Source organism: Heliangelus exortis, chromosome 9, assembly GCF_036169615.1.
Source record: "Heliangelus exortis chromosome 9, bHelExo1.hap1, whole genome shotgun sequence".
NCBI classification, from domain to species: Eukaryota; Metazoa; Chordata; class Aves; order Apodiformes; family Trochilidae; genus Heliangelus; species Heliangelus exortis.
Window position 1 is genome coordinate 9295945 of NC_092430.1, and position 26598 is coordinate 9322542.

Here is a 26598-nt window from a genome sequence, read left to right on the forward strand (position 1 = left end):
GGGGCGGTGCCGCGGCTGCGCAGGGCGCGTGCGTCGCGGGTTCGATTCCTGGGGCCGCCGCTCCGCTGTGCGGCTGCCTCAGCGCCTCGCGGTTCCGCCATGGAGGCAGCGCCGGAGCCAGGCGTTTGCCCCGCAGGAGCGGAGGCCGAGCCGTGCCCGGAGCCGCCCGCGCACCGGCTATGCGCGGCGGAGCTCGACCGTGAGCTGGACTCTCGCAGCGAGCTGGTACGTGTCCGCCTCGGGGTTTCCGTCCTCCGGCTCGAAGCGGCCTCCGGGGAGGTGGGAAGGGCCGGGCCGAGCCGCTCCCCTCAGGGGGCGGGACGGGCTCTGAGGGGCGAGTGAGGTCGCCTCAGGCAGGAGGGGGGGGGGTTCGTCCCGTCAGCGGTGCCTCACACCGCCGGGTTTTACCCTCCCTGCCACCCCATATCCCCGAAATGCAGGGGACAGTCAGGATCGAACTGCCCATGGAAGTCACTTGTCCCTGCGCCATGGGGAGGGAGGGGAATGGGCCGGGGGCGTCTCCATGGAAGGGACACGGGAGCTGCGGGAACTGAGGGGACGCAGGCGGGGGAGCTCGGGCCGCGGCAGCTTGGTGGCAGTCGTGCAAGCCTCAATGTCTTTCTTTTTTTTGAAAACGACCCTTTTTTCTCCCCGGTAATACACATTCCGGAAAAAAATTATGTCGTGTGTGACTGTCTGCGTTAGGAAGGCAGGATAGCATCGGTGGTGATCTTTAGAAACTGAAAAAAAAAAAAAAAAAAAAAAAGAGCGTTTGAAATTTAAGATTTGCGTGCAGTTCAGAGCGGTTTGATATTTTTGACGTTAAGTACCTCTTGTTCTGTTTTGTAGTGCCAAATTTCAGAGAATGCATTTTGAACAGGAGGAATGGTAGTATAGACAGCACTGTTCTGGGCAGAGTTCTGTTGGAAACATTGTGTTGTTACAATGTATTATTTTTAATGTAGCTAGTAAAAAACTTTGGAAGGTGGAGTAGGTAGCCTAAACCCAAGTCTCTGGTTTCTGCTGTACAGATTGATGACAAAGAATTTGACATTCCTCAAGTTGATACCCCTCCAACACTGGAGAGCATCTTAAATGAGGTGAGTGGTCGGTCTGTGGGATTTGCAACCAGCTCCAGGGCAGGGAGGAGCTAAGAAGAGGCTGAATGAACTCCTTTGGCTCCTCTCATAGTGTGTTTTTCCTGGGAAATGAAATTGTGTACCTTCATAATTTCTTGATACTGACAGGTGATAAAGTGTGTGCTCAGTTGAGTTATTGCTGTACGGTCTATAATGTAGAATTTTGTTATTTGAGTCAAAATACAGATGAAACAAAGGATTTCCACTGAGTTTAAGCATGTTCACCTGTGAATATAGACAGTCAGCTGAAGGCTATTTAGTCCATTAAAGGTTGGGGTCATCAAACAGGCTTTTTTTTTTTTTTTTTTTTGTAAAAAAAAGTAAAGAACTTTGGGCAGCTCTTAAGCTGTGAGAGGAGAGGAAATCTAAACTTTTAACCACTATGTTTATATTTTCCATTTCATGTTTTTAACCCTTTGGCAGAAGGAATGAATTGTCTCAACATCCGATGTTGCCTGCAGTAGCTTGCAGGGGAGAGCTGACTTGCTCTTGCTTATACACTAATCAGGGCAATGATCTTTTTATAATAGCCATGTGAGTGCCTGATTCTTAGAAGGGAAAAGAGGGCTTGAAAGTAAGGATGAACTCTATGAAAGCAAGACTTTTTAGCAAAACAGGGGAAATCAGTGGCTAGACTTTTTAGGAAGCCAGGATAAAGTGAAAACAAGCTTGGGAGAGGTGTCAATTCTTTTAAAAAGCTGTATTAAAGGTATAGATATAGGGTCTCCTGAAAGGCCTATCTGGGAATGAGAGGAATAGTCATCAGTGATGTGCTGCCTGGGTATAAGGGGCTGTTGAGGGACAATGTTCTGTTTCTGCTGGTGCCCTTGGTGAGGAGGGCAGAGGGAACAACCTGACTGAGCCAAAAAGGTGCACAGCTGCACTGGAAAAAAGAAGGCACTTAATGGGCACAGGACTGCCAGCTGTAATGTGAGGAGCACCTGCTGCTCTGTTCTATTAATTTAGAAGACAAGATGGAGAACAGCTGTTAAGAATTTCTATAAAACCAATTCCAGGCTACGTTTCAGGAGGAAGAGAGGGATCGCCATCAGAGGAGCACAATCTACCCTGGCAGCAGCCAGAGGGACTGCTGGGCTCTTAGCCACCACTTGGTGTAGATAGCAATAATTCTAGGCCTTCTTGTGGCAGCTGGAGGCTTTTGAGAACAGCTCAGTCAGATGTCTGATGAAATGTTGATGATTAGATCATAACTGGGAAAGAAACATTCGTTGAGTAATTTTCTCTTGGGCTCAGTCCGTGATTATTGTGGGTGTCGGAACCAGGGTTTTGCTGCTGTTTCAGTCAGGCTGTTGTGCATTTTCAGTGTTTGGTAAGCTGTGGTGACTCTTTTCCTTCAGACTGATGATGAGGAAGAGTCTTTTGTCTTGGAGGACCCCTTTCTCCTGAATGTTGATAACACAGACACACACTCCTATGACACATCGTCTGTAGCAAGTTCTGACAGTGGGGACCGGACACACCTGAGAAGGTACTGCCAGCTTGGGAGGTGACATGGCTCTGGAAGGAGCACTGCTTTTCTATCCATTAAAAACAAAGCCTCCTTTTTTTTGAGTGGCTGGAAGCTCCCCGAGCTCTGCTGTGAGTGTGTGATGTGTCTGTTACTTGAGTAGGAACCCTGTAATTGGGCATGGGGATTTTGCCTCCTGGTGCTGAAGTCCCAGGGGGATGCTGCAGGGTCCCCAGTGGAGCTGCTTTTGACAATGTTATTCCTGCAGGATCAAGCAGGCAAGGATTGGGATTTGCTTTTGCACCGTGGGCTGAGCCTGGTTGAGCATTTTGTGGGAAATGGAGCATTTAAATTTCTCTGAATTCTTGTGGCAGCTTTAAAACACCGAGCCGTGGGGACTTCCAGAGTCCACAAGCAGCTGGTGGTTATTTTTAAAAGACAACTGAACTGGTGTCACTCTTGTAAATTGAATGCTGATCTTGACATCTAAAGACAGCCTGAGAATGTGATAATCAGCTATAACACTGCTGACTTGTCCTTCAATTACTTAAATAACCCTGAGCCACCCCCATGGCTGCCTTACCTGCTGAGTGGGGATTGTTGCCTGAGCAGTTGCACAGGATGTAAATGCTTTACCTGTGATGATTTGTGGTGCTGTGCTGACTCACTGACCCTTCTTTCCCAACCACGTTTCATTTGACACAAACCAATTTAACACAGACTGGTTGGAATGTATTCCAGCATGGAGTGGTCAGAAAAACTTGGAAGTGTTGTTGCTGTGTTAGGGTGAACCTGGTTGCCACCTTTGTGGGTTTTTAGCCATAATATAAGCTATTAGCTAGGTGTTTCCTTAGCCTACCTGTGATCTACTTATTTGCAGGCCTCTGGAGAGATAAGAATTAAACATTTCTGTGTTTGTTTAGGGTATTTGTATTTCCGGTGGTGTGTGCTTGGCAACAACGTTGCGATTTTCTTGGTGCTCTCCCCTTTAGCTGTGTCCTACCTCATAGCCCTGCTCTTTAAAAATAACTGCTCCTTGTACACTGGTTACTTTTTACAGACTTTTTCTTGGTAGGCAGGAACAGGTACCTTTGAAATCTAAATCTTTTTAATGGAATGTTATTCCTGAAGCACATATCCACTTTTCCTGTATCTCTGTGTTCTCCTAATGAGCCTTTTTCAATTGTGTGTTTTCCTTAGCCATTCACCTTTAAGAGCTGAAACTTCCTGACTTACTGGAAGATGAATTAAAGACCAAAAGTATCCCTTTCAGGCTTTATTATTCTAAGGTTTACAGTTGCATTCTTGAAACTGACAATTTTTTTTAAAGACTTTTTTTTTTCCCTGGGAGATTAGAGAAAAACAAATTGTGTGCAGGCACAGTGGTGCAAGAATAAATATGGAAGCTGTTCTGAGCAGGTGCAGAATTCACCTGCTGGATTAGCTCTGGGTTAGACAAGGCTCCAAGATTTTTATTCTCCTCTGACACATTTTGGTTTTTTCTTGCTTCCTCAGGAAGAAAAAACTCCCAGATTCTCTCTCACTCCATGGATCAGTTATAAGGCTTTCACTTCTGAAAGGGATTTCAGCCCAAATAGTATCTGCAGCAGTAAGTGTCTTTCTCTCCTGGTCACATAAGGTCAAGAAAAATGTGAACCTCTTCTGGTGTGAAAGGGTGTGTGTCTGTGTGTCTGTGATCTCCCTCCCCCAACTATTAGTTCTGGATAATACTAACCTGTTTGGCACATAAACTACTAACTAGTGGGAATTTGTAGCCTCTGTAGAAGAATATGGAAATCCCAGCTCAGCATGGTCTGCCCTGGTGGGACTATTAAAATGCAACTTGTCTTAATTTTTTTGCATATTGTAGTTTCAGTTATTAGAAACATGCACAGAACCTGGGGTTCCATCTCTCATACTCATGAGTTGTGCTGTTTTTCTAGGACAAAGTGGATGCTGGCTTGCCCACTGCAATTGTAAGTAACCAGTTTTGAGTTCTGTATATTTAGTTTTCATGCAAGTTTGTTGTAATCTGAGACAGCTGATAAATGCATCTTCCTTTTTACCCCTAAAAATTTTCAAATATGAGGGGTGGAAGAAGCAGCATGGAGGATGGAGTTTCTGGGGGCAGAAACTTAACTGCCCAGCTTGCCCCTCTCCTGATCCAGCCCATAATGCAAGTGTTCAGCTGTTGAACACATTGAATTTCCTCAGCTGTTTCTTCTTTGTCACTTATTGCTTTGACTCCTAACAGTTTCTTTAAAGAAGCTTAAAGTGCTCATAAAGTTGAGGGACTCAAAATGTCTACACCTGAAATATGACCTTCAAAAATAACCCTGCTCAGCTCTTTGAATTAAACTTGTTAACAAAATGAAGTCAATTGAAAAATTAAGCTGCCTGTAGTTAAGAGGAGAGACACAGTTTAAGGATGTGAAGTACAACATGTGTGTGTTCTGCCCTTGTGAAATGGGTTTTAGTGCTCTATGAAGAAACTAAGGATGTGCTTGGTCACTTTGTAGTAGCTGCAATTCGTAAGAAAGTCTATTTTTTGTTTAAAAAGGAAAAATTTTGTAGTCACCTTGAAGGCAAAAAAACAGTGCACCAAAGTTGGAAGCGTGCTGTCAAAGATGGGCACAGTAGGTTAAAAAACTACTTACATATTCCAGCACTTCATTTTTTTTCATCTGTCTTGCTAAGAAATAAAAAAGTAGAGCAACACTAATATATTTACAGTATTATGTGATTTCTGTGAGGTGTTATTTCAATGGGTGAAAGTTTGCAAGTGTGCCAGAGTTTTGGAGCTCTATTTAACTCCCCATGGAAGCTTGTTGGAGTTGCTGGGCTGGCTGTGGGCTCTCTCCTCAGGGCCCCAGGGTTGGAGTAGGGTTTGGAGGTGGATGGAGCAGCTGAGTGAGAAAAACCCTCTGTTCAGGTGTAACACTGTTCTAGCTTTCACATAGAAGTTGCTTGTTGCTTATAAATTAGAGAATGGTGGTGTCTATAACCTTCTAAATCTTCCCCTTTCTGCATAATTTGCATGAATGTAGTGAGAGTTTAAGTAATGGATTTGTGACTGACCTTTCTGTGTGACTGTTGCAGGCAGCATCCAATCTGATAGCAGTGGGGACTTCCCATGGGTTAGCACTGATTTTTGGTAAGTTAAAAATAAGGTTTTGAGGTTTTTTTTTCATTTTAATAATCTTAAACCCTAAACACATTCAAAAAGGCCACCTAGAATTAGAACTGCAGGGTGGGTTTCTTGTAATATATTCTCTTTATGCTAAATGTGATTTTCTTTCAGTAAGGAAATAAAGCACAAGTAATATTTTGTCTGTCCTTCTTTTGCTTTGTTGGGGATTGGCACACTGATACTGAGGAATTGATTTCTATGGTGACTGCACAAAGAGCCTTTTGCATGTTTCAACATATATTACTCAGTTTTCATGTGAGAGAAACTAGAGCCAGTATACAGCCATCATCTCATACAGTATTAATCTTCTCCCCTGTGACAGAAATGCTGCCAGCAGTAGGGAAATGAAAATGTGTTCTTTGGGAAGTGGAACTTCTGACCCATGGCTACCTGCAGGCTTGCATCATAGGTTTCTCCTTCCCTGACCTTACCCTGCACCAGTCACCTCTGTGTCTTCTCCTTCTGTTACTTTTTCCTTACTCTTCCCTTTCCTCTACTAAAATTTCATAATTTTCTGAACTTCTGTTTATCCAGCTCACTGAGTGGGTGAGAGCATCTCTTGAATTGCTTCCATACACACTGACTTTTTGTGCCTTTTGTCTATGCAACACCAAGTTCTTAGTAATTATAGAAATTTCATTGTAACTTCTAATTTTCTTTCAAAGTTGGCTGAAATTACTCAAGACACCAGAAGTTTCAGGGGACAGGGTGCAACTGCAGGATGGGAAAGACTGTGGCAGCCCAAGACTTCCAGTATTGAAACAATTACAAAATGTGATTAGTCTGAAGATAAACAGACTACAGTTAGCACATGATCTTACTATTTTCAGTAGCACATTTCTGTGGGCTTTCCAAAATTTGTCCAGAATGTGATCTCCAATATTACTACTGCAGAACACATTTTTACCTCCATTTTGCCATTGCTCTCTGTATATGCAGATCTCCACAGCTCCCTTGCAATGAAGGTTGTTCCATGAGTCTACACTGTACTTTTAAGGTGATGAGGAATTGAAGTGTGCCATCCAACTTTTTTTTTGCTTAGTGTTGACCCTTTTGTTTTCTGTTGGCTGTAAGAATTGAGGTTAGTGTCCTGAGTCACTGAGGTGTGGGGGTGGCATGATATCTTGAGAACAATATTCTAAGTGCCTAAAGACATTAAACCATTACATTTTAAGGTATTAAACCTAGATTTTTGGGACTATTGTCCTTGATTGTGTTTTTTGAAGATAATGAGGAGATGGTTGGCTGGTTGGTTGTGATTGTTGAAAACAGTTTTACTGGTTATGTCTCTGTGAACCTCCAGTTTTCTTCTCAGATTCCTTCCTTTTTTTTCTTGGTGTCTTTAATATAACAGAGGCAAAATGTATGGACTCATTTTCTTCAGCTATTTCATACAGATTTAAAGCCACTTGGTTTTAAAAACACTGTCACAGCATCCACTCAGTTACCTGAATAAATTAAAAGGGGACACATTAACAAAAGGAAACACTGTCAGCAAAGCTTCTCATTGCCTCTGAAGATTATCAAGCCAATGCTGTTTGTTACTTCATTCCTTTCTTTTATATTGATTTCTGGCTTTTTCTTTCCTCTCTTTGGCCCTTTCTGTGTGGACTGAAAAGGAAAAGGTACAGTAACACTGCAGCGTGCACGGCCCCTGCATGACCTGCTCCTGCCTTGCCCAGGTTGCATGTTGTCCAGGGCAGGGTGCAAGGGGTGCAGCAGCCAGCCAGGGGACAGCACTGCTGGCCAGTCTGGGAATGGGCTACAGAATGCATGTGCACTGTCAAATTCTGCAGGCAAGGACAGCAGGTAAAGGTGCTGTGTCTAACTGTGTAGGGCAGCAGGTCCCTAGCTGTTTGTCAGGGTGTTATTTGGAGGCAGGACAAAAGCTCTTCCAAGAGCTCGCTCACTATCTGTGTGTTTCTGCCAGATGGGAGCACTGTGGGGTGGGAACCCAAATCAGAGAGCCACAGGCTGGAAGCTGTGACAGCCCTGTGAGCAGACAGCAGGTTCTGAGACCTGAAACACCTCCCTGCTTGGTGAGGAGGGAGCAAAGGCTTCCTGACATGGTGGCCACACCTGCCCCAGGTGTGATCCAACACCTGCTCCAGGTGACCATTTTACTGACTGAAGTTGTGGCCAGGGAGGAGGGTTCTGCATGCCCTGGGTTGGGGAACAGCTCTGGTGTTCCTCGAGGAGATGGGGTCTGCAGCCTGTCCCCGAGCTCACAAGCTCTTGTCCTTGTCCCCAGGCCCATGAGGGACAGACCCAGGAGAGCTTTTATGGGTACAGTACCCAATGAAGGTGGGAGGAAAGGACTTGTCTGTGTTTGAGTAATTCTATGGGAAATGAAGCAGGCCTTTCAGACATGGCTTAAGGAAAAGGTCTTGATGAAAACCTGGTGATCTGAGAAGTAGTTACTTCTGGAGTGCTCTACTTACTCCTTTTTGTCTGGAAAGTGAATTATTTTCTAGTGGCAAACTTGGTTTTATTATTGGTTTTTATTGGTTTTTTACTTGCAGAGCTGTAGCAAGTCACCATCTCATTTTGACTTCAGGCTTTGAGGGCAACACAAATATTTACTACCAGAATTTTTTTCAGACTAAGAATTGCTTTATGTACACTGCAAAATTAAAAAACATTTTTTTTGACAATGGGTAGTCACCTCTGTTTCAGGCATTTGTAGAAAGCCTTTTATGCTTAATCCTAAAACGTGCCATGATTGAAAGCTTATAATATTACTCTGGGATGTTAGGAGATCAGCTTTGATAACCTTCTGGTTTTATCAATTTTTGTTACTCTACTGACTGATTAGTAGGAGCTTATTGATTCAGCAAAGCTCCATTTGCTTTGGAAGCCATTTTGTCCATCTTATTCATAGTTAGATTTTTTTAAAAATCCCTTATCTGATGGCTCTTCCTTGCGTGTGATCTTTTGTTTGGCTGGAAACAAGAGCAAGCACTGGCAGGGGTTTCTCTGAGGTGATCAGTTCTCAACTCAGAAGCCCCAGCTCTGGCAAACAGTGAGTGCTTCCTTCTTAGGGAGAAGTTATTTGAGTCATGCAAAGCCTTGAGTTTTTGAGTGGGTTGTGGGGGTGGAGGGTCCTGTGAGTGAGGGGAAAAAGAAAACGGATCTGAAAGTTCCTATGAGTGAGCACGTAAAGGTGTAAAGCTGGGTTCAAAGTGGTGATTCTGAAGCTGCTGCCCTTGTCAGAGAATGCTGTGGAAGTGTCTCCTTTTCTCATGCCTTATGGGGAAACAGGTTATTGATTGACCTCCTGACAGGTTCCAGCTGAGGTGAAAGGAACAGGATGCAGTTTGCCTTTAGGAGCAAGAGCTGCAATATTCACCTGATTTTTAAAAAGATTTTTATGGCTACAGATGGTCTTTCTGTAAATGAGCTGGATTTGCAGACCTCTGGAACAGGAATTTTTTCTTTGGCACTCAAAGGACAATTCCTCTCTGGGCAACTTGTTTTACAGCTGTAGCTCTGTGTCCTCTGAGTTTCCAGGGAAGTCTTCCATGATTTTTTTTTTTCTTTTTCTTGGACCTTTTCTATCTATGCCATGTCCACCCATGTCACAGTGCCGTCAAGGTGTTGCTGGCAGCGTGGCAAAGGATGACTTTTTTTTCCATCATATGGCTTCTGCTTTCATCTTACCCTGAGAAGGGAGAGTTGTGTGCAGAGCAATCACCTTGCTTTTGAAGCCTTTCCACTGCCTTGTGCTTAGTGATCCAGAAGGTGGCTGAAAAACCCTGCCTGGCCCCTGGCCTTCTGAAGCATCAGGCTGTCCTTCAGGAAGGCTCTGCCTTGTGCTTCAGTGGCTGGTGTGATGAATTGCACAATGGCAGCTGTTCACACTCATCCTTTGTGTAGTTAAACAGGAGCTTCAAAGCTTTTAAAATTCAGGTATCTGCTTGTGAGACTGTCAGAGCTTTCAGACCTACTTCTGTACATGTGGGTTCAGCCAGTTTGAAGCCTCACAGTCTCCTTGGCTTTCAGAGGATTTTATCTTGAATGATAGCATGTTCATTTGGAGAACTAGTGAAAAGTGGTGTTGGTCTCAGTTTCTGATCATTTAACTGTGAAAAGAAATCTTCCTCTCCCTGTCCTTTGAGCATCTCTTGCAGCAGAAGCAACTTTATGAAAAGTTTTGAAGTGTCAACAGTTCTAATTTGAATATGCAGCTCCCTTATTCTGTGTTTGGTGTAAGCCAGGCTGCAGAGGAAGGAAGGGGAAATGTTTCCTTCAGGCAGCATCAGGTGTTGTGCTGGCAGGCACAGAAAGATCTGAAGGCCAAGTGGCCTCATCCAGAACTGCCTGAGCTGCCTGTCAACCTGGGGAGGAGCTGATGATTTTCATGGATAGGTTCAGCCAAAGGCAACCTTCTCTTTTCCTCTCACAGATTTCAAGTGCAGAGCTCTTCAACTTCTACAAGAATATCCTGGTGTCTCTGAGCACCTGTAACATATGGTGTCCTTTTGACCACTGCTTTCACCATCTTTTAGAGGGAAACTGACAGTTTTCTTTAATACTTGGGCCTTTGCAGGACAGGGCATGGCCTTTCTGTCTCTCCCAGGCCCTGTCTCATTTGGTGTGCAGAACCAGTGGTGTTTGTAACACCTTCTCTATCCATGTTTCTTTGCCACCACTATCCAGATCTTGCAGGAAAAGGAGTTTTTTACCTTCTTTTGGACCACTGTAGCAGACAACTTTGTCAAGGTAAAGGTGGGAAAGGGAGGAATAGAATGGGAAAATATTTGAATTGTTCCTAGGTTTTTTCTCTTCACCCTAGGCAGTACTTTAGAATCCCAGGAGTTCAGGTATTCTTCTTGCTAGTGTTTACTTCTGTCATGGAGGGCTGTGCAGGCTGATGAATACATCACTTTATCCTGGGGAAGGAATCAGATAATTCCATGCTCCACAGCTAGCACACTGATAGTGGTCCTGTAGCTTGGAGAAATGTGGTCTGTGCCTTGTGCAGTTCTTCCAGGGGGTTTCTGATGCTCAGCTGCTGTCTCTTCCCCTGGATCCTGTCCTTTCCCTTCCTTCCTCAAGTGAAATCCTGTACACAGGGTTACTCTGGTGCTTCTGATGGATTTAACATTCCAATAGTCCTCACAAGGCATCTTTTCTTCCTCCCCCACTCCAAAGCAGGACGAAACCAGGGAGAGGTGGGGGAAAAAACACCAGATCCAGAGCATTTGTTTTCTTAGCTTAATGCACCAAAGATAGGCAGACTGTTACCATTCCTCACACCTGAGGTGCAGCACCTTAATAAAGCAATTTTCAGTTTCTCATGGTGGAAGCACACAGGAACTTGTCCTGGCAGCACCTCTGCAGCAGCCTGAGGCTTAGGGAGGGAGGTTCTGTCACCTTGTGGTGATTGATTGTGGTTCCTTATGAAGTAAGAGCTGTGTGCACTAGAAGTCTTCAAGGATTTTAACTGTGCAGCTCAAGACACAAGCTCCTTGTCCCTCCAGCTTTTAGCCTTTATCAGCAAGACTGAGGAATAAAAGTTATTTAAAATTACTTTTACCAAAAACCTGTGCTGGGGATTTGTAGCTGATTTTCAGATCAACAAACCTAAGGCTCAGAAGGTGGAATTAATTTTCTGTCATCTTCCTTGCTACAACTTGGGCACCATTGCAGAATGGTGAAAGGAAAGCTAGATGTTGCTTTGATATTTCCTACTAGTTTCTTCTTCAGTTTGTAATATCTCTGCATTTCTATACTCCCTGGGCCTCTTCATGCTTTGAAAAATAATTTCTGTATTTCCCAGCACAACACTGTCCCCACTGTCCCTGTACTAACATGGGCTGTCATCTTGTACACTCTTTTTTAAGAACTTAACTGCCAGCCTGTGAAGTGTTAGGGTACCCCGAGTGAATATGATGTGTAAACAACTGCATGAAGTTAATTTTGATCGTTGCTCTTTCTTTTCTCTTTAATTTGTTACTGATTGTTCTGCTCTAGATCAGAACCAGGCTCTCCGGCTGTGTCTGGGCAGCACTGCTGTTGGAGCCCAGTACGGGGCCATCTCTGCTCTCAGCATCAACAATGACTGCTCCAGGCTCCTGTGTGGCTTTGCAAAAGGACAGGTAATCCCCACAGGGTGAGGTGGGACAGTGCTCTGTCCTTCTGCTCCCCAGGGACTGCCCAGAGGTGACACTACCTCCAAGCCAACCACGTTTGATAGGTAGTTGTTTCTGTGCTGAGGAGCAGCATGCATAGCTTGATTTGCCAGAGATTCCTGCATCCAAACAGCCAGGTCAGATTGTTTGGGGCACGTTTCTGTGGAGGAAATGCAGAATATAGTGAAGGATTCAGTGAATCGTGGCTCCAAGTGACAGAAGTGCTGCTGCTGATAAGTGGAAATGTGCAATGGTGCACCAGGACAATCAGCTTAGTCCTTCTAGTTCACTTTGTGAAATTTTGGCTTTGTAATTAAAACTGGGTTTACTGACATTCTTGAAATTCATATCTAGCCCCAAAGTTCATTTTTATGAATACCTTCTGTCATTCTGTTCCATGACAGAAGCTGCAGAGCTTATGAATGCAGGGAAAAAAGACTTTGAGCCTTTTGTGGTTTTATGCCCTTCTCTGAACCTAAAGCAGTTCCTGAACAAAAGTTACAAGATTAAAACTAAATCAAAAATGGCTAGAAGTTAACTTGGTAAAATTTAAAGGCCTATGGAATACAAAGCAGTCTGCTTTGTTTTTCTTTTGAATTTAATTTCCCTTTGCTTCTGTGGTGTTCACCTTCTTTCTAGATAAAACACACTCCATTGCCTCTGCTAGGGCTGTCTGGCAGACTGCTCTAGACCATGTGGAAATGCAGGCTTAATCTCTGCAGAGCAGTGGCCAGTTTTAAATGATACTCAGGTAAAATATTTCTGTCATCTGTGCCTCTGTGCTCCTACCTGGCCTGTCAAGCAGATGCAGGAGGAGAGGAGTGACAAGGTTCATGGTAGCTGTGGGGATGCTTGAGTTTTGCAAAGGGATTTGCAGGGATTATTCAACTGTTCACTGTTTTGGTTAGAGAGAAATGCATTGAACCACTTTGCACAGTTTTGTCAGGTAGCAAAATTATCTTGCATTCCTTAATTGCCTTATCAGGCAGATAACTGTGAGGAGAGGGAGCTTGGGCAGGTGGTGAGAGCTTGCCAAAGGGACACGATTCAGAGTTGTGAAGCTAGTGTTGTATAAGCAGATAGTAAACTGCTCATAAAAACAGGATAGGAACAGTTTTTGGATCACATCTCTGGGATAAGAAGACTCTCCTAACCCAGGATGATGTTGGGAATATAAAGAAGGAGATGGAGAGAGCCCCTTGGCACTGAGCTCTGTCTGCTTGCAGATCACGATGTGGGATCTGGCCAGTGGGAAGCTGCTACGGTCAATAACAGATGCCCACCCACCAGGAACAGCCATTTTGCACATCAAGGTAACAAACACTACCTGAACTTCTTGTAAACTGCTATTTTATTTTACTTTTTTTCATTTCAAACACCCTTGTGTTGAAGCACACAAGTTCTCTTTTCTGCATGGGTATACTGTAAGCGGACAAGGGGCAATGGTTTCAGACTTGAAGAGGGGGGATTCAGGTTGGACACAAGGAAGAAATTATTTTCATTAGAGAGTGCTAAGCCCCTGGCCCATGTTGCCCAGAGAAGCTGTGGCTGTCCCATCCCTGGCAGTGTCTCAGGTCAGGTTGGATGGGGCTTGGAGCAATCTGGGCTGGTGGGAGGTGTCCCTGGCCACGGCAGGGGATTGGAACTGGGTGAGCTTTAAGGTCCCTTCCAACCCAAACCATTCTACAATTGTAGATGTGTTGACTTTCCTTGTGTAGTACTTTAAGATTTAGAGATGAGAAAAGCTACCTGGGAGTTATATGGCAGAAGTATCCAGAGGTGAGAAAAAGGAGCAGAACTTCTATTAAAAAAAACCCAAAACTGAGTATTTTGAGAGCTGTGAGTTGGACTGTAACAAACAGCAGTTGTTTTCTGTTGTAACTCTTCTCTCTGATGCCTTAATCTATGAAGAATTAGTTGCTGGAAGACATTTATCTAAAACTTGCAGTGGTTTAAACTGGATACATGGCTTGCCAAATTAAGAGTCTCAAGTGTAGAAAGGAGCTTCTGTCAGCACTTCTAGTGCAGTGGGTCTGGTGGGGAATGTTGTTCAAGGACAGGTTCTTATGTAGTGGCTGGTCTGACTTGGCCATTTTGTAGGACTGAAGATGCCCCTTTACTGTTGCATCTTCCACACTTCCACCTCTGCCATCTTCACCCCCTGCATAAAGATGAATCCACTGTGCCAGGACTTCTGCTGCTGGTGGCCCTGTCTGTCTAGCTCATGACATAAAGAGTCCAGGTGCTTGTGCTGCTAGATGCAGCGTTATCAAGTCCTCCAGAAGAGGACTCAGCTGCTGCTGTGACCCTTTCTTATCTTGATTATTTGGGGTCATTAGTAGTTCTGGATGTTTCTGATTCTAGTCTGTGACTGCAGCCCATCCACCAGCTCTGGTGCCAGCTTATGGGTTTGAGGCTCTGAGCTGTTCTGCTGTTAATGCAGGTTTGGGTGTGCTGTGCTTCTGAGCTCCAGTGGGATATCATGAGACTTCGGCAACAAAATCTAGCAACAGAACTTGGAGGGGGACACACAAAACCTTGCTTTTCTTACACATAAAAAATCCAGTATCTGTCCCAACTCCTTATGTTAAAGGTGTCTGTGTCATAGGTACAATGCTTTTACTTTTGTATGTTGTTAATAATACCATAATGTACATTTTTCTATCTTGTTTTTTTCATAATTTCTTTCTTAGTCCCACTTTTAACTTCAGAATCTGCTCAGTTTACAGATGACCCAACGCTTGCAATTTGCAATGACAGCGGAGGCTCCGTATTTGAACTCTCCTTTAAGTAAGAAAACAACCCCTAAGTACTCACAGAAACCAGAATAAACTAATGCTGGGGTCATAGTTTCTAAAACCTAAGCAAAAAAGAAACCAAACCCCAAGCCACTGATCCCATAAAACTCCTGTTTGAATGTTGAAGGTGTAATTTAGGGCTGCAGTAGAATTTCACAACTGAAGCAAGATGTCTTCTGGCCATGCAGTGGTCAAAGGCTTCCTCACAGCCTAAGTGAGGAAGGTCTGAGTGATGCCTTGTCCAGAATCTTGGCATTCCTCATGAGTTCTTGGTAATTATCATAAAAGTGCTGCCTCTGGGTTCATTATGAGAGCTGCCCTGCAGTAACTGTTACTTTTCTTTGTGGCCTTTTCAAGAGGAAGAGGGACAAGGAGGTAGAATGGGAAATCTGATCATATCTGGGAATTGCTAGTATTTCACTGCTAAATAAGGTCTTAAGGAATTTTTTTCCTGTATCTGAACCAGCTGTCTGGGACTGCTTCCAGTGATACTCTAAAGCCTTCCCTGGAGCTGTCTTAAGGCCATTATTGAAAACAATGTTTATGAGGGATCAGGCTTGAGATTTCATGAGGCTCTTGGGCTGATCTCTCCTAAGTAGCTGCTTACCAAGCTGCTTTGTCTTCTTTGCAGGAGGGTTATGGGAGTCAGGACGTGTGAATCCCGATGTCTCTTCAGTGGCTCGAAGGGGGAGGTTTGTTGTATTGAACCCTTACATGCAAAGGTTGAGCTGAGGGACCATCCCATCACCCAATATTCACTGCTGGCCATGGCTTCCCTCACAAAGGTAACTTGCTGCCTGTGTGAGAAATCACAAGACATTTTCTGATTTTATATATATAGAAACTCAAACGTTTTATTTTGCCTTTTTTGTTTTTCTTGAAGATATTGGTTATTGGCCTGAAGCCCTCTCTGAAAGTGTGGATGACCTTTCCCTACGGTCGTGTGAGTAATGGAGCCAGATGCTTCCTTTTTGGATTATGGCTACAAGCAGCTCCCAGAGCAAAGGGAATGAGGTTAGGAGCAGGTGATTGGTATCACTGCTCCATCAGCACACAGCAAACCCAACATTGTGGAGCTGCAGTGAGGATCTGTTGCTCTGAGGTGTGCAGATTGTGGGCAGAGAGGAGATGGAAGAGCTGCTTCCAGCTTTCCCTATGTGAAAATGCTGAATTTCTCCCATAAGTAGAAAGTAGGAACACAGGAGGCCCTCAGCTTCTTGTCTTTCCTGCTGCAGCCTGGGTGCATCCACAGATGGGACATGGACCTTATTATTGTCACCCAACCAAGGTGACAGTCACTTTGGACTGGGAATGTGTCTTTACAAAAGAACTTGACAGCTTGATTGCAGGGAAGGAAACAGTGGAACTGAAGCACTAACCAGTCTTCTGAATCTTTTGCTTTCAGTAGCTGCTGGTATTAGGACTCTTGGAAAAGCAGCTATGGGCATGTGGTGGGTATGTTAGACTGGGAGGATGGAGAGAAGGCTGCTAGCAAGCTGCAACTTGTCATATTCCATCAGTCCACCTGAGGCTGGGTTTACCTGTGCAGCAGCTGGGACACAGATTTTGTTCTGCTTGGCCATCCACTGAGCCAAGAGACCCACATTGGTCTTAAACCATGTGGCTGGACCAAAACTTCCCAAAAGCAGTCAGCAGAGCAGGAGAGTGGTTTGCAGCCTGTGCCTGTCCCCAGTGAAAGCAGGGAGTAGCAGCTGAGGAACAGTGTGTGTCCTGGAGCTGAGGTTCCACCTTGCTTACCTTAAACACTGTGCTTTTTGTCTGACAGATGGACCCTGCCAGTGTCCCTCTTCTGGCGTGGCACTTTGTGGCTGTACAGAACTCTGTCAACCCCATGCTTGCCTTCTGTCGAGGGGACGTCGTCCATTTCCTTCTGGTAAGCCTGGCTGCTCTGTGCTGCTTTGCAGATGGTCACATCTCCCAGAGTCACAGAAACATGCTTGGAAAAGACCTCTTAAGATCACCACATCCAACCATCAACCTCCAAAAAACCTGAAAAAAAATCCCACTAGAGCATGTCCTGAAGTGCCACATCTACACAGTTTTTTAATCCCCCCAGGGATGGTGACTCCACCACCTCCCTGGACAAACCCATTCCAGCACCTGACTACTCTCTCAGTAAAGAAATTCTTCCTAATATCTAGTGTAAACCTCCACTGGTGCTACTCTGATGTGCACATCCAGGTGACTGAGCTCTGTCTTGGGGAAGGTGAGGTACCTGTGTGTGCTGGGAATGGCTGCACCTTGCTGTCAGCTTGGGAAAACAAACCCAAACCTGTTGCTCTTCAGCAAGTGGTGGTGCCCTTCCCTGAGGATCTGGAGTCACAGGGCTTAATGCCTTCCAGAAGTGTTGATTTGCAGTTTGTCTTGTCTCTCCTGGAGGTGGAAGAATGTGGATTTTTCAGAGAGATGATGTGAATCTGAGGCATCATTTTAATTTTTGCTTTAAAACATGAATCTGGAAAAACTTGTGTAAACCACTAAGAGATAGCAGGGTTCAGGTTGTGTTGGCACATGGCTTCAGGGCATGGTGCTCGTAGTACGGTTGAGATCTGCAGAAGTTACATATGCATATAAAGTGGTTTGAAGATGATTTAATGCCTCAGTATGAGAGCAGTACTCAGGCTCCAGAAAATCTGGCATTTTGGCTTTGGAGTGCCAGGTTTGCTTCCCAGTTCTGCTGTGATTTGGACCTTCAGCTTAGCTCTGACTCCCAGGCATGTGTTGTCTGGATCAAGTCCTCTTCCTCTCCTATCTTCTCTCTTGGTAAACTCGGGGAGAAAAAAGAAAAAGGATTTGTGAAGGGTCTTTTTGCTGTGTCTGTGCATGGTGTAGCACAAGCCTCTGCACAGATATCCACACTTTATGATATGTAGCTCCTGTAGTGCAAGTAAATTATTTGATTTAAAATGGCTCCAGTGGAAGGCCCCCTGGTCAGGACAATTCCCTGCTCTTTTCTTACCTACATGAGTGCTTTGGAAAGTTAGACTTCCCATCAACCCTGTTGGAGTGTGTGTGCTTGTCTGAGGGGATCTCCAGGCTCCTGGAGTTGGTGTGAAGTCCTCTGGGAACAGAGAGGCTGAGCTGATGAAAAACTTGGAGTCTGAAGCAGCCTTGTCTGATTTCTCTTTTAGGTAAAGAGAGATGATAGTGGTGCAATACATGTCACGAAGCAGAGGCAGCTGCATCTACACTATGACCTCATCAACTTTACTGTAAGTAAATGAAATGTATCTCAGTAGCCCTTAGTTCTATACTATCTATATATATATTTGTATATATACAAATACAGCTTGAGAACTGGCTTAGGATTTATCTAGGGTTCACTAACTGAAAACATCCTTAAACTTGGGACTCGGTGAAAAAAACAACACAAGTGAAATAACAAGTGGTAGCTAAAGGGTAAAAAATCAGTAGCATGCTGGCAGCAATACTTTTCTTGGGGAGGGCAGGGGGCAGCCTTGTTGAGGAAATCTTTTTAAGAGCTGAAGAAAATCTGGCAAGAAGGGTTTTTATTCTGGATTCTTATAAAAGGAAGCAAACTTCTCTGTAACTGACTTGCTAAAATTTTCATGTTGCCATATGCAAATGCTTGCTAGAGCAGTATTGTTTGATGCTCTTAACAACAAAATGTTGCTCAAATCTAAAACACATTTGCAGAGTAGAGACTAAAACATAAAAGGCCAAAATACCAAGATCAATATTGACACCAGCTGGAAGTTGAAGCTTGTTAACAAATATGCTTGGCTGTTTAAAAAAATAATAATTGTAAAAGCAGTGAAAAAAAAGCTTTTTTTTATCTGCAGAGTTTTGGATATAAAAGTAGAACCACAGGCTGTGGATGGATGGCAGTTGTTCTTGAGTTCTTGAGTTAAACTTGGATCTGCTGTTTCTCTTTCTAATGCCCCTTGCTGCCATATTTACCCTGTAAGGGATGGGGAAAGAGGTGTTGCAGTAGTTTTTGAGACCTTTGGATGGGAAGTTTGCTAGAGCATAAGTAGTGCATGGAGAGGACACAAACTCTGCTGGATTGCAGTTTGTCTACTGGTGTTCTCTGTGAAGAAGGTTCCTTTTTCCCAGTGTTAAAGCTGGGACCCTGGGAAGAGCCCTCCTATCTTTACCTTTGGAGTTATGCCTGTGTGCTGTTGAGTGACCATGTATGGTAAGAAAGCTACTAGCTATCCTACAGCTTCCTATTGTAACTCAGGAGTATATCCAAAGCCTGCTCAGTTGGCCTCTAATTGTGTTGGTGTTGATGAAATCTCCAATTTTGGGCTTTTTTCAGTGGATAAACTCCCGGACAGCAGTGCTGCTGGACAGTGTGGAGAAGCTGCACGTTATAGATCGTCAGACACAGGAGGAGCTGGAGACCATAGAGATCTCAGAAGTTCAGCTTGTCTACAACAGCAGCCACTTCAAATCCCTGGCTACAGGGGGCAACGTCAGTGAAGCTCTGGTAAACACAAATGTTTCAGATACTTTCCAAGTGGAAGCCTGGAGCTTTGGGAAAAAAAGCCTTTTTTAAGCATCTCATGAATGATGCGTGGTGTTAGCATACAGTCACAGAATGGTTTGGGTTGGAATGGACCTCTAAAGGTCATCTAGTCCAACCCCCCTGCAGTAAGCAGGGACACCCTCAACTAGATTGAATATCTCCAGGGATGAGGCCTCAACCACCTTCTTGGGCAACCTGATCCATTTTTCCACTAGCCTCATGGTAAATGTGATTTATGTTGATGTGGCCAGCTAGCAGCCATCTTTCCCTTTGTGCATTGCTGGGGTTGGGAGCTGTTCTTAAGTTGCCAAGCTTTGGAATACTCATACACCCCTTCCCTGCCCTCCTCTCACAGGTGGTCACGCAGGGATAGAGACATTGAACCATAATTCCTGTGCTTGTAGGTGCTTACATGACTTTCTCGTTTGAAGTTAAAAACCCACCACACTAGTGGAAGCTACAGCATTTCAAATATTGTGTTTTCTACAGTTTTCCTCTTTTTGTTTTGTTGTCTTTCTTTTATGTTCACTTTCATGCTGTTTTTGAGAGTTTCTTTGGACCCTGGTCCATGTGGTGTCTGACCATGTTTTATTCCTGAAATGGATGATCATTTCAGTGGCTCCTGACAGCTCCTGTAAGCCACCCCACCTTCTGCAGCAGACCCCCTCTGATGAGGTATTTGTGTTGCCGTAGCATTGTGGAAGCTTTTTTTTTTAAGCTGTGGTGTAGGGAAAGTTATTGCTTTCAGTAGAAAAATCAGCTTCTCTGTTTTGGAAACAGTTTCCCTTCCATCCTTGCATTCAAACCTCCCAAAAAATTCCACAGCTCGATGATGTGGTTCATGTTCAATTCTGCTGTGGCCCTGGGGACTTCCTGGCTCAGAGAGGTAGCAGAAGGCTCCTGTCAGGCTGTAGTTTGGACTGGCAGTTCCAAGCCCAGCGTGTGGTCTTGACTCAGCTCTAGAAGCCCAAGGAGAAATGCCCTCCATGCAGGATGGCAGATTTCCATTAAAAAAAGACCTCATGCTCGTGGTTCCCTTTGAGCACCAAGGAGCAGAAGGTTGCTTGCAGGCCAACTGGCAGATCCATGAGGAGTCTTTGCAGCCTTTAGTTGCTGCTTATCTGGCTTCTCTATCTGCTGCACTCTCCTACCACTGCTGGCATTCCTTCTGCTGCAGGTGCATGGTGAGGAAAAAAAGGTCAGAATGTGGAGTCTGCTCTAAGAAGAGTTTTTGTGTTGCACCAGCCTCCCAGAACATAGCTGGAGATTGGCACTGGGGTGGTGTGCAAGCTGTCTCTGCTAGGTTGTATCGTTATTCAGAGCTTTTCACTCAGTTCCAGAAACCCTGCAGTGTCCTCTGAGGATTTCTGGTGATGCTACCAGAGCCAGAGACACGTGGCTGGAGAAATTGGTGGGCCCATATAAGTGCTGCAGGTTAATGCCTCTATGAGTCTAGAAAAGACCCCTGCTTCCATCACTGACAGTGCGTGCCAGATGAGATCTGAAGTCTATAAAGGCATTTGGAAATCATGAGACTGTGAAACAGTCTCTTTCCCTGCATTTCAGCAGGATCTACAAGACAGATCTATTCCAGAGCAATTGAGTGAAAGACTCTGATGGGAAGTTTTTTGTCATGCCTCAGAGGATCAGAAATCCAACTCTTCCTGTGTTAGTTCTGCAGGCACTCTACAAGGCAAATCTTAAATGAGGCTGCCACCCCCAGAAGAGAGGTTATGGTTTCAGAGATGCCTGGGTTTGTGGATGGAGACTGTCAGACCCAATTCTTCTACTGGGGCATCTAAAGAAAGATGCAGGGGACATTTAACTCCGGTACTGAGCAGGCTGGAGAGTTATTGTGGCAGTCCCTGAATGGACACATTTTGTGGGAAGAGATCCAAGAAGTTTCCTCACCTGGCCAGGCTGAGGGAAGGGACAGGACAAGCAGCTCTGCCTTGGGTAACTGTGGCAATCAAACTTCTGTTGTAGCATCTCTCACTTCAACAATATTTCTATCTGCCTCTCCTACACACTTACCCTTGAGGAAGGTTTGTGAAAAAGCAGAAGGCAAGGAAGGAACCCTGGAACATCAGAGACTCATCAGAGAGTAGATACAGAGCACTATTTGTGGGTCCTGATGTTTCCTGGGCAGCTCAGTAGCACTTGAAGCTGTGTTCACAAACAGGGAAGTGTGACAGCAGAGCAATTTTACTTACCACTGCCCAGCAATCTGTGTTATTTTCTTCCAGTCCTCATTCTGATTGCTAAATTACAAAGTGTCTCTAAAGTTGAAGTACATACACGTTTGTTGAGAAGCTCTCCAACAACAAGAAGCCATTTGACTCCTGTTTATTTTTTTCCCTGTAGGCATTGGTTGGAGAGAAAGCTTGTTACCAGTCCATCAGCAGCTGTGGTGGTCAAATCTTTTACCTTGGAACTAAGGTAAATGTGGGAACCTGTTATTAACATTACAGGACTTTCACTGTTACTGGTAGCTCATCTTTTGGAGAAGGGCAGTTGTTTGTTCTGTGGGGATGTGAATCAAGGATGGGTCCTTTGTGCTCTTATGTTGTGGGATGAAAGAAATGGGCAACAAATTGTTTTTAACCAAGGTATGGGCATATTATCATGGTTTCACAGTAACCTGCCTGATGCTGCTTTAAGCTAGAGTTCCCATTCCTGCTTTTCCCTGTGTCCTAAAAGTGCTAGTGAGTAAACAGAAGAACTTAAGACAGCAGGAGAAACTAGACTGTTGTATGGACTGATAAAAGGAGTATCTAATTTGCTTTTCCAGTGCTGCTGTGCAGGCTTTCTATGAAGAGGCCAAGAGAAGTGGCCAATAGGATGGGGGAATAAGTGAGGGTTGTAAGGCCATGTGAAGGATGATTTCTGTTTTGTATAAACATCCAATGTACTCCTGCCTTGCCAAGCTTTAGGGTTGCTTTACTTAGCTTCACCTGTACCAGCATGCTCTGATGTGTCTGTGGGGTGTCACAGGCTGCATGAACAACTGTAAGTAAAGAAATAATTTTTTTTTTCTCTTTTTTTTTTCAGTCTGTTCATGTCATGACATTGAGGAACTGGAGAGAGGTAGGTTGAGAGGAAAACTGTACATTTTAATAGGTTCAAATTGCTTAAATATGTAGGGCCACAAAGATGATCCAGGGGCTGGAGCATCTCTGCTGTGAGGAGAGGCTGAGGGAGCTGGGATTGTTCAGCCTGGAGAAGAGAAGAGTCTGGGGGGACCTTAGAGCTGCCTTCCAATGCCTGAAGGGAACCTACAGGAAGGCTGCAGAGGGACTTTTCTAAGACATTGCCAGTGACAGGACAAGGGGAAATGGATTTTAACTGGAGGAGAAGAAGTTTAGACTGGATCTTAGGAAGAAGTTCTTCAGTATGAGGGTGGTGAGACTCTGGCGCAGGATGCCCAGAGAAGCTGTGGCTGCCCCATCCTTGGAGGTGTTCAGGGCCAGGCTGGATGAGGCCTTGAGCAACCTTGTCTGATGAGAGGTGTCCCTGGCCATGGCAGGGGGGTTGGAGTAGATGATCTCTAAGGTCCCTTCCAACCTCAGCCTTTCTGTGATTTAATAAAGCTCAAGGGGTGGGAGGGAGCATTTGTGGAGTCTGTTGTGAGTTCTGTGTTCAGGGTCCCTGATTGCTGTGAGCTCTGGCTTGCATAAACTTTCAGGCTGAGAAAAATGCCTGGCCGTGTTTCAACTTATGTTAACGAGGTGGATTTAGTGCATTGTGTGACTGTGGAGAACTGTTTGTGAGCCTTCTAGCTGCTAGGGGAGCATACAGGAGTGGAAGGAGATCTGTCTCACCATAATTTGTCGCCAGCCACTGCAGAAACTACATCATAAAATCCATCAAAGACAACCTAGAAAGTTAATTGGATTTTAGATCCTTGTTTCCTTGGTAGAATATTTTTTTAAAACATATTTTTTTGCTGACAGCTGAAACTGCCCAGTTTCACACTGAAGTGCTTAGTGATCTGTTTGTCTATTTGTCCCTGTACTCTTTTCACTTGAGTTAAACAGCACTTTTTCTTTTGTGAATTATCACTTCACAGTATGTTTATTTAGTGTATGCATATTCTTTCTCAGACTTTATTTTGCAACGCTAAGCAAAGGTCTTTCATCATCCTTTTGTAAGATTACCTTCCCATTCCTTTCTTTTTTTCCTTGTCACTGTTCTCTGCAGCCCCTTTTTCTTGTTTTTTTGATTATAGGTAGGCACTTTGGCTCATCCTACTCTGGATAGGGTCTTAAAAGTGCCATGCACAATGTCACCTGTTCTTCATCCAGTCTGGTCTCTGTCTGGTCTGCTGTCTCAACTCATGTGTTGAACAGTTGGTCATCAGTAAACTCATCTTATGCCAAGTGAGCTGGCCAAATCATTATGTAGAAAGGGGCCAGTTCTCAGGGAACTCCAATAGTCATTCTTTCCAGCCTCACCTCTCTCTTTTAAGCTGTGACCTTCACCATCTTTTCCTCTTATCTGCCTCATTCCTCTTATTTGTATTCATCATGATTGTGAGCACATGACACTGGATCAGGGCCTTTAATTAAATAGGAATGGTTCAGTTCTACTGAACTTTTTATACAGGTGCTGCTTTTGGTTTCCAAGATCTCTTTGCTGGTTTTCCCTCAGCCATTCACCACCAACTTTGGTTCAGTAGACTGGTAATGAGAAGTCTTGATTTGACCCACAATTTCATGCAATAGTGTTTCTGGAATTCAGCAGTCAGTCATGGCTTTCATGCTCTGAGCCATGCTCCTGAATTACTGTCTGGTTCTTGTAGTGCTAGAGATCTCCCTGTTGTAGGGGACTTGCTCATGAGTTGTAATTGAGTAGGTGAAGTAGTAGAGTGTGAGGCTGTTTGTGCTGCAGTGGAGTGCTGGTCTGAGGCTGCTCAAAATCTCTCTCCTTTCAAGGAGTATTGTAACATTTTGAGCTAAGGTAGCCAGACTAATGGTGCTCGACCTCATGTGTTAACAATTCCTTCAGTAGAATACACTTGTGACCTACTTCAGTCTTGGCTGACTGTCAGCAAAGAAGAAAATCAAAAGTAGGATGAGTACACCTGTGTGCTGAAAACATGGCTGAGTTTTTTGTTGTGCTCATAAATGGTGAGGAAGCCATAGGGAATGGAAAATTTTGGTTGTGATTGTAGGCACTCACTGGTGCTGTGGGTCTGCATCCATCACTGAACCTAAAGTAGTTCACAGGGACTTTTGATGTACTGGGGGCCTCACATTTCTTATTTTTTAACTTTCCAGCAAAAAATGTACATAGGAGAGAATGTTTCAGAGATCATTGTGATGTATTGTGAGCTTCTGAGGTTCCCCGTCCCCTTGCTGTCAGGAATCATGAGCCACTACTGGGAAATGCTGGTCTAAAATGGGAGGGGATCATCTTTTCTGTGATGCTGAGGTCCAGTTTTACTCTTGTAGAGAGTTGACCACCTTCTGAAACAAGAGCGTCTGACTGATGCCCTGGCTCTGGCTTGGTCATTTTACGAAGGTAAAGCAAAGGCTGTAGTAGGTAAGTCTGGGTTTGGTGCTTGGTGTTATTTAACTGAAACCACTAGGGGAAGTTTTAAAACTGTACATGTAAGAAAGCAGGTTTTGAGGAGGGGGGGAAACAGCCTAGAAGGGAATTGAAGAAGAGAAAGCAGATTGTGTTGCTTTGGGTTGGGCAGAAACAGAACCTTTGTATGGGTTAGTTTGAATTTTGGAGCAGCCTGTTCTTTCAAAGAGCTGCTTTGCCATGAAGGAGGTGGACCCAGGTGTTGAATATCTAAAATATTCCTGAAGGTCATATGTGACCTGTAGGTAATTGTCAGAGTGCTGTTCAGTCAGATGCTTTCATTTAGGTCTTCTCTGAGTTTACAACCCTTAATTGTTCTTGCAATGTTCAACAGCACTCAGATTTTTTTTTTTTTCTGTGCTGGAACTGTCTTTATGTTGGGAGAATATGCTCTTCAGAAGAAGAGTGGCCTAAAAGTGGAGCCCAAAATAGTGTACTTAGATATCCTGAGCTCTGTGTCTCCAGGTTGGCAGAGTTAGCATCTGAACTGTGGGTTTTTTATATCTCCAGTGGTAGCTTAGGTGAGAAAAGCTTAATTTTATTTCCCTCCCCTCCTTCTTTCTAGGCTTGTCTGGGGACACAAGCAAGCGGAAAGCAGTCATTGCAGACAGAGTGAGTCACTGATCTCTTCCTTACTGAATTTTCCTGTCTGCTGATGTGATACTAATTGTGGTCCTAGAAGGAATGACTTCTGTCCTTCAGAAGTTCATCAAACTAACTGTACCACATGTACATGTGCCTCTCGTGTGTGAGTAGGATTTTAGAAGAGACATGGAAATCCCTTTTGGGTAAAGGTGGGGAGAAAACCTGCTGCAGGGTTAACAAAGCAAAATGTGACACTGTCATCTGGGCCTTGAGATCTCTCGTCTCTTCACAGTGGAGAGAAACTTTTTTTGAAGGTAACTTCAGAGTTTCCTGACTTGGTTGAGAAGTGTCCCATCAGTAGGTAACTTGCTGGAGGGAGACTTTTTGGTCCCTGTATGGCATGACATAAAATAACCTCTTCAACTGATCCTGTTCAGTAGTTACAGGAAGTTTTTTCTGGGAAAGGTATGTTTAAAATACATCATTAGTGCTATAATTATTCAACTGTATATTGTTCTTCACATATGTTTTGTTTGCAGGTAAATAAGTTTTGCTGTTTAAGATATACTATAACTTCACCTTGGGGTGAAAACATGGCCCAGAGGAGCCTTGTGCTTCAGGATGGGTTCATCTGCCTGAAAATCTGCTGGCAGACTGGCTGCCCAGTTTCTCAGTCAGCTGAAGTTAGTGTAGGCCTGCAGTAGCCCACCAGGCCACTTCTGTGCCACATCATCTCTGTCCTCTTGGCAGCCTCTTCCCTCTGCTCCTTCCTGCCCACAGGAGGTCAGACACAAAATAGGACAAGAGGACAAACAGGAGTTTACAGTGCTGCCAACCCCCAAGTCAGTCTGTTAAATGCTGTGTAAAAGTAGTGTCTCTACTGTAAGATTTGAGTGAATTTTCTTGTTTATTGTGACTCAGATGGTTGAAATCCTTCTCCATTATGCGGATCGGAGTTTGAAGAAATGTCCTGACCAAGGCAAAATCCAAGTTATGGAGCAACATTTTCAGGTATGCTGCCCCACAGGACACTTCAGTATAAATCTCCTGAATCTTTAAAAAAGACTTTGCTCCCAAAATGAGTTGTCTGTTTTTGAAAAATATTTCTGTGGTTCACCTCAACTCTCATCTCTCTGATGTTCACTCGTGAAATCAGGACTTGGGTTTGGTGAGGTGTCAGAG

At 44.3% G+C, this 26598-nt stretch overlaps 1 protein-coding gene across 2 annotated transcripts in view; it reads left to right on the forward strand.

The window, feature by feature from the left end:
- Positions 1-18: 18 nt before the first annotated feature.
- VPS8 (VPS8 subunit of CORVET complex) overlaps positions 19-26598 on the forward strand; it is a 75947-nt gene continuing 49367 nt past the window's right edge. Inside the window, exons 1-19 of one of the 2 annotated variants that reach the window (XM_071751992.1) lie at positions 19-225; positions 1032-1100; positions 2498-2628; positions 4123-4216; positions 4551-4583; positions 5707-5761; positions 11774-11898; positions 13158-13244; positions 14654-14721; positions 15361-15514; positions 15613-15672; positions 16516-16623; positions 17882-17962; positions 19033-19203; positions 21607-21681; positions 22294-22329; positions 24696-24786; positions 25397-25443; positions 26338-26427. In XM_071751992.1, the coding sequence (XP_071608093.1) occupies positions 100-225; positions 1032-1100; positions 2498-2628; positions 4123-4216; positions 4551-4583; positions 5707-5761; positions 11774-11898; positions 13158-13244; positions 14654-14721; positions 15361-15514; positions 15613-15672; positions 16516-16623; positions 17882-17962; positions 19033-19203; positions 21607-21681; positions 22294-22329; positions 24696-24786; positions 25397-25443; positions 26338-26427 (1701 nt within the window). In that variant the 5' untranslated portion in view covers positions 19-99. The remainder of the gene's footprint in view (positions 226-1031; positions 1101-2497; positions 2629-4122; positions 4217-4550; positions 4584-5706; positions 5762-11773; positions 11899-13157; positions 13245-14653; positions 14722-15360; positions 15515-15612; positions 15673-16515; positions 16624-17881; positions 17963-19032; positions 19204-21606; positions 21682-22293; positions 22330-24695; positions 24787-25396; positions 25444-26337; positions 26428-26598) is intronic. The other variant, XM_071751993.1, reaches the window with a different exon arrangement.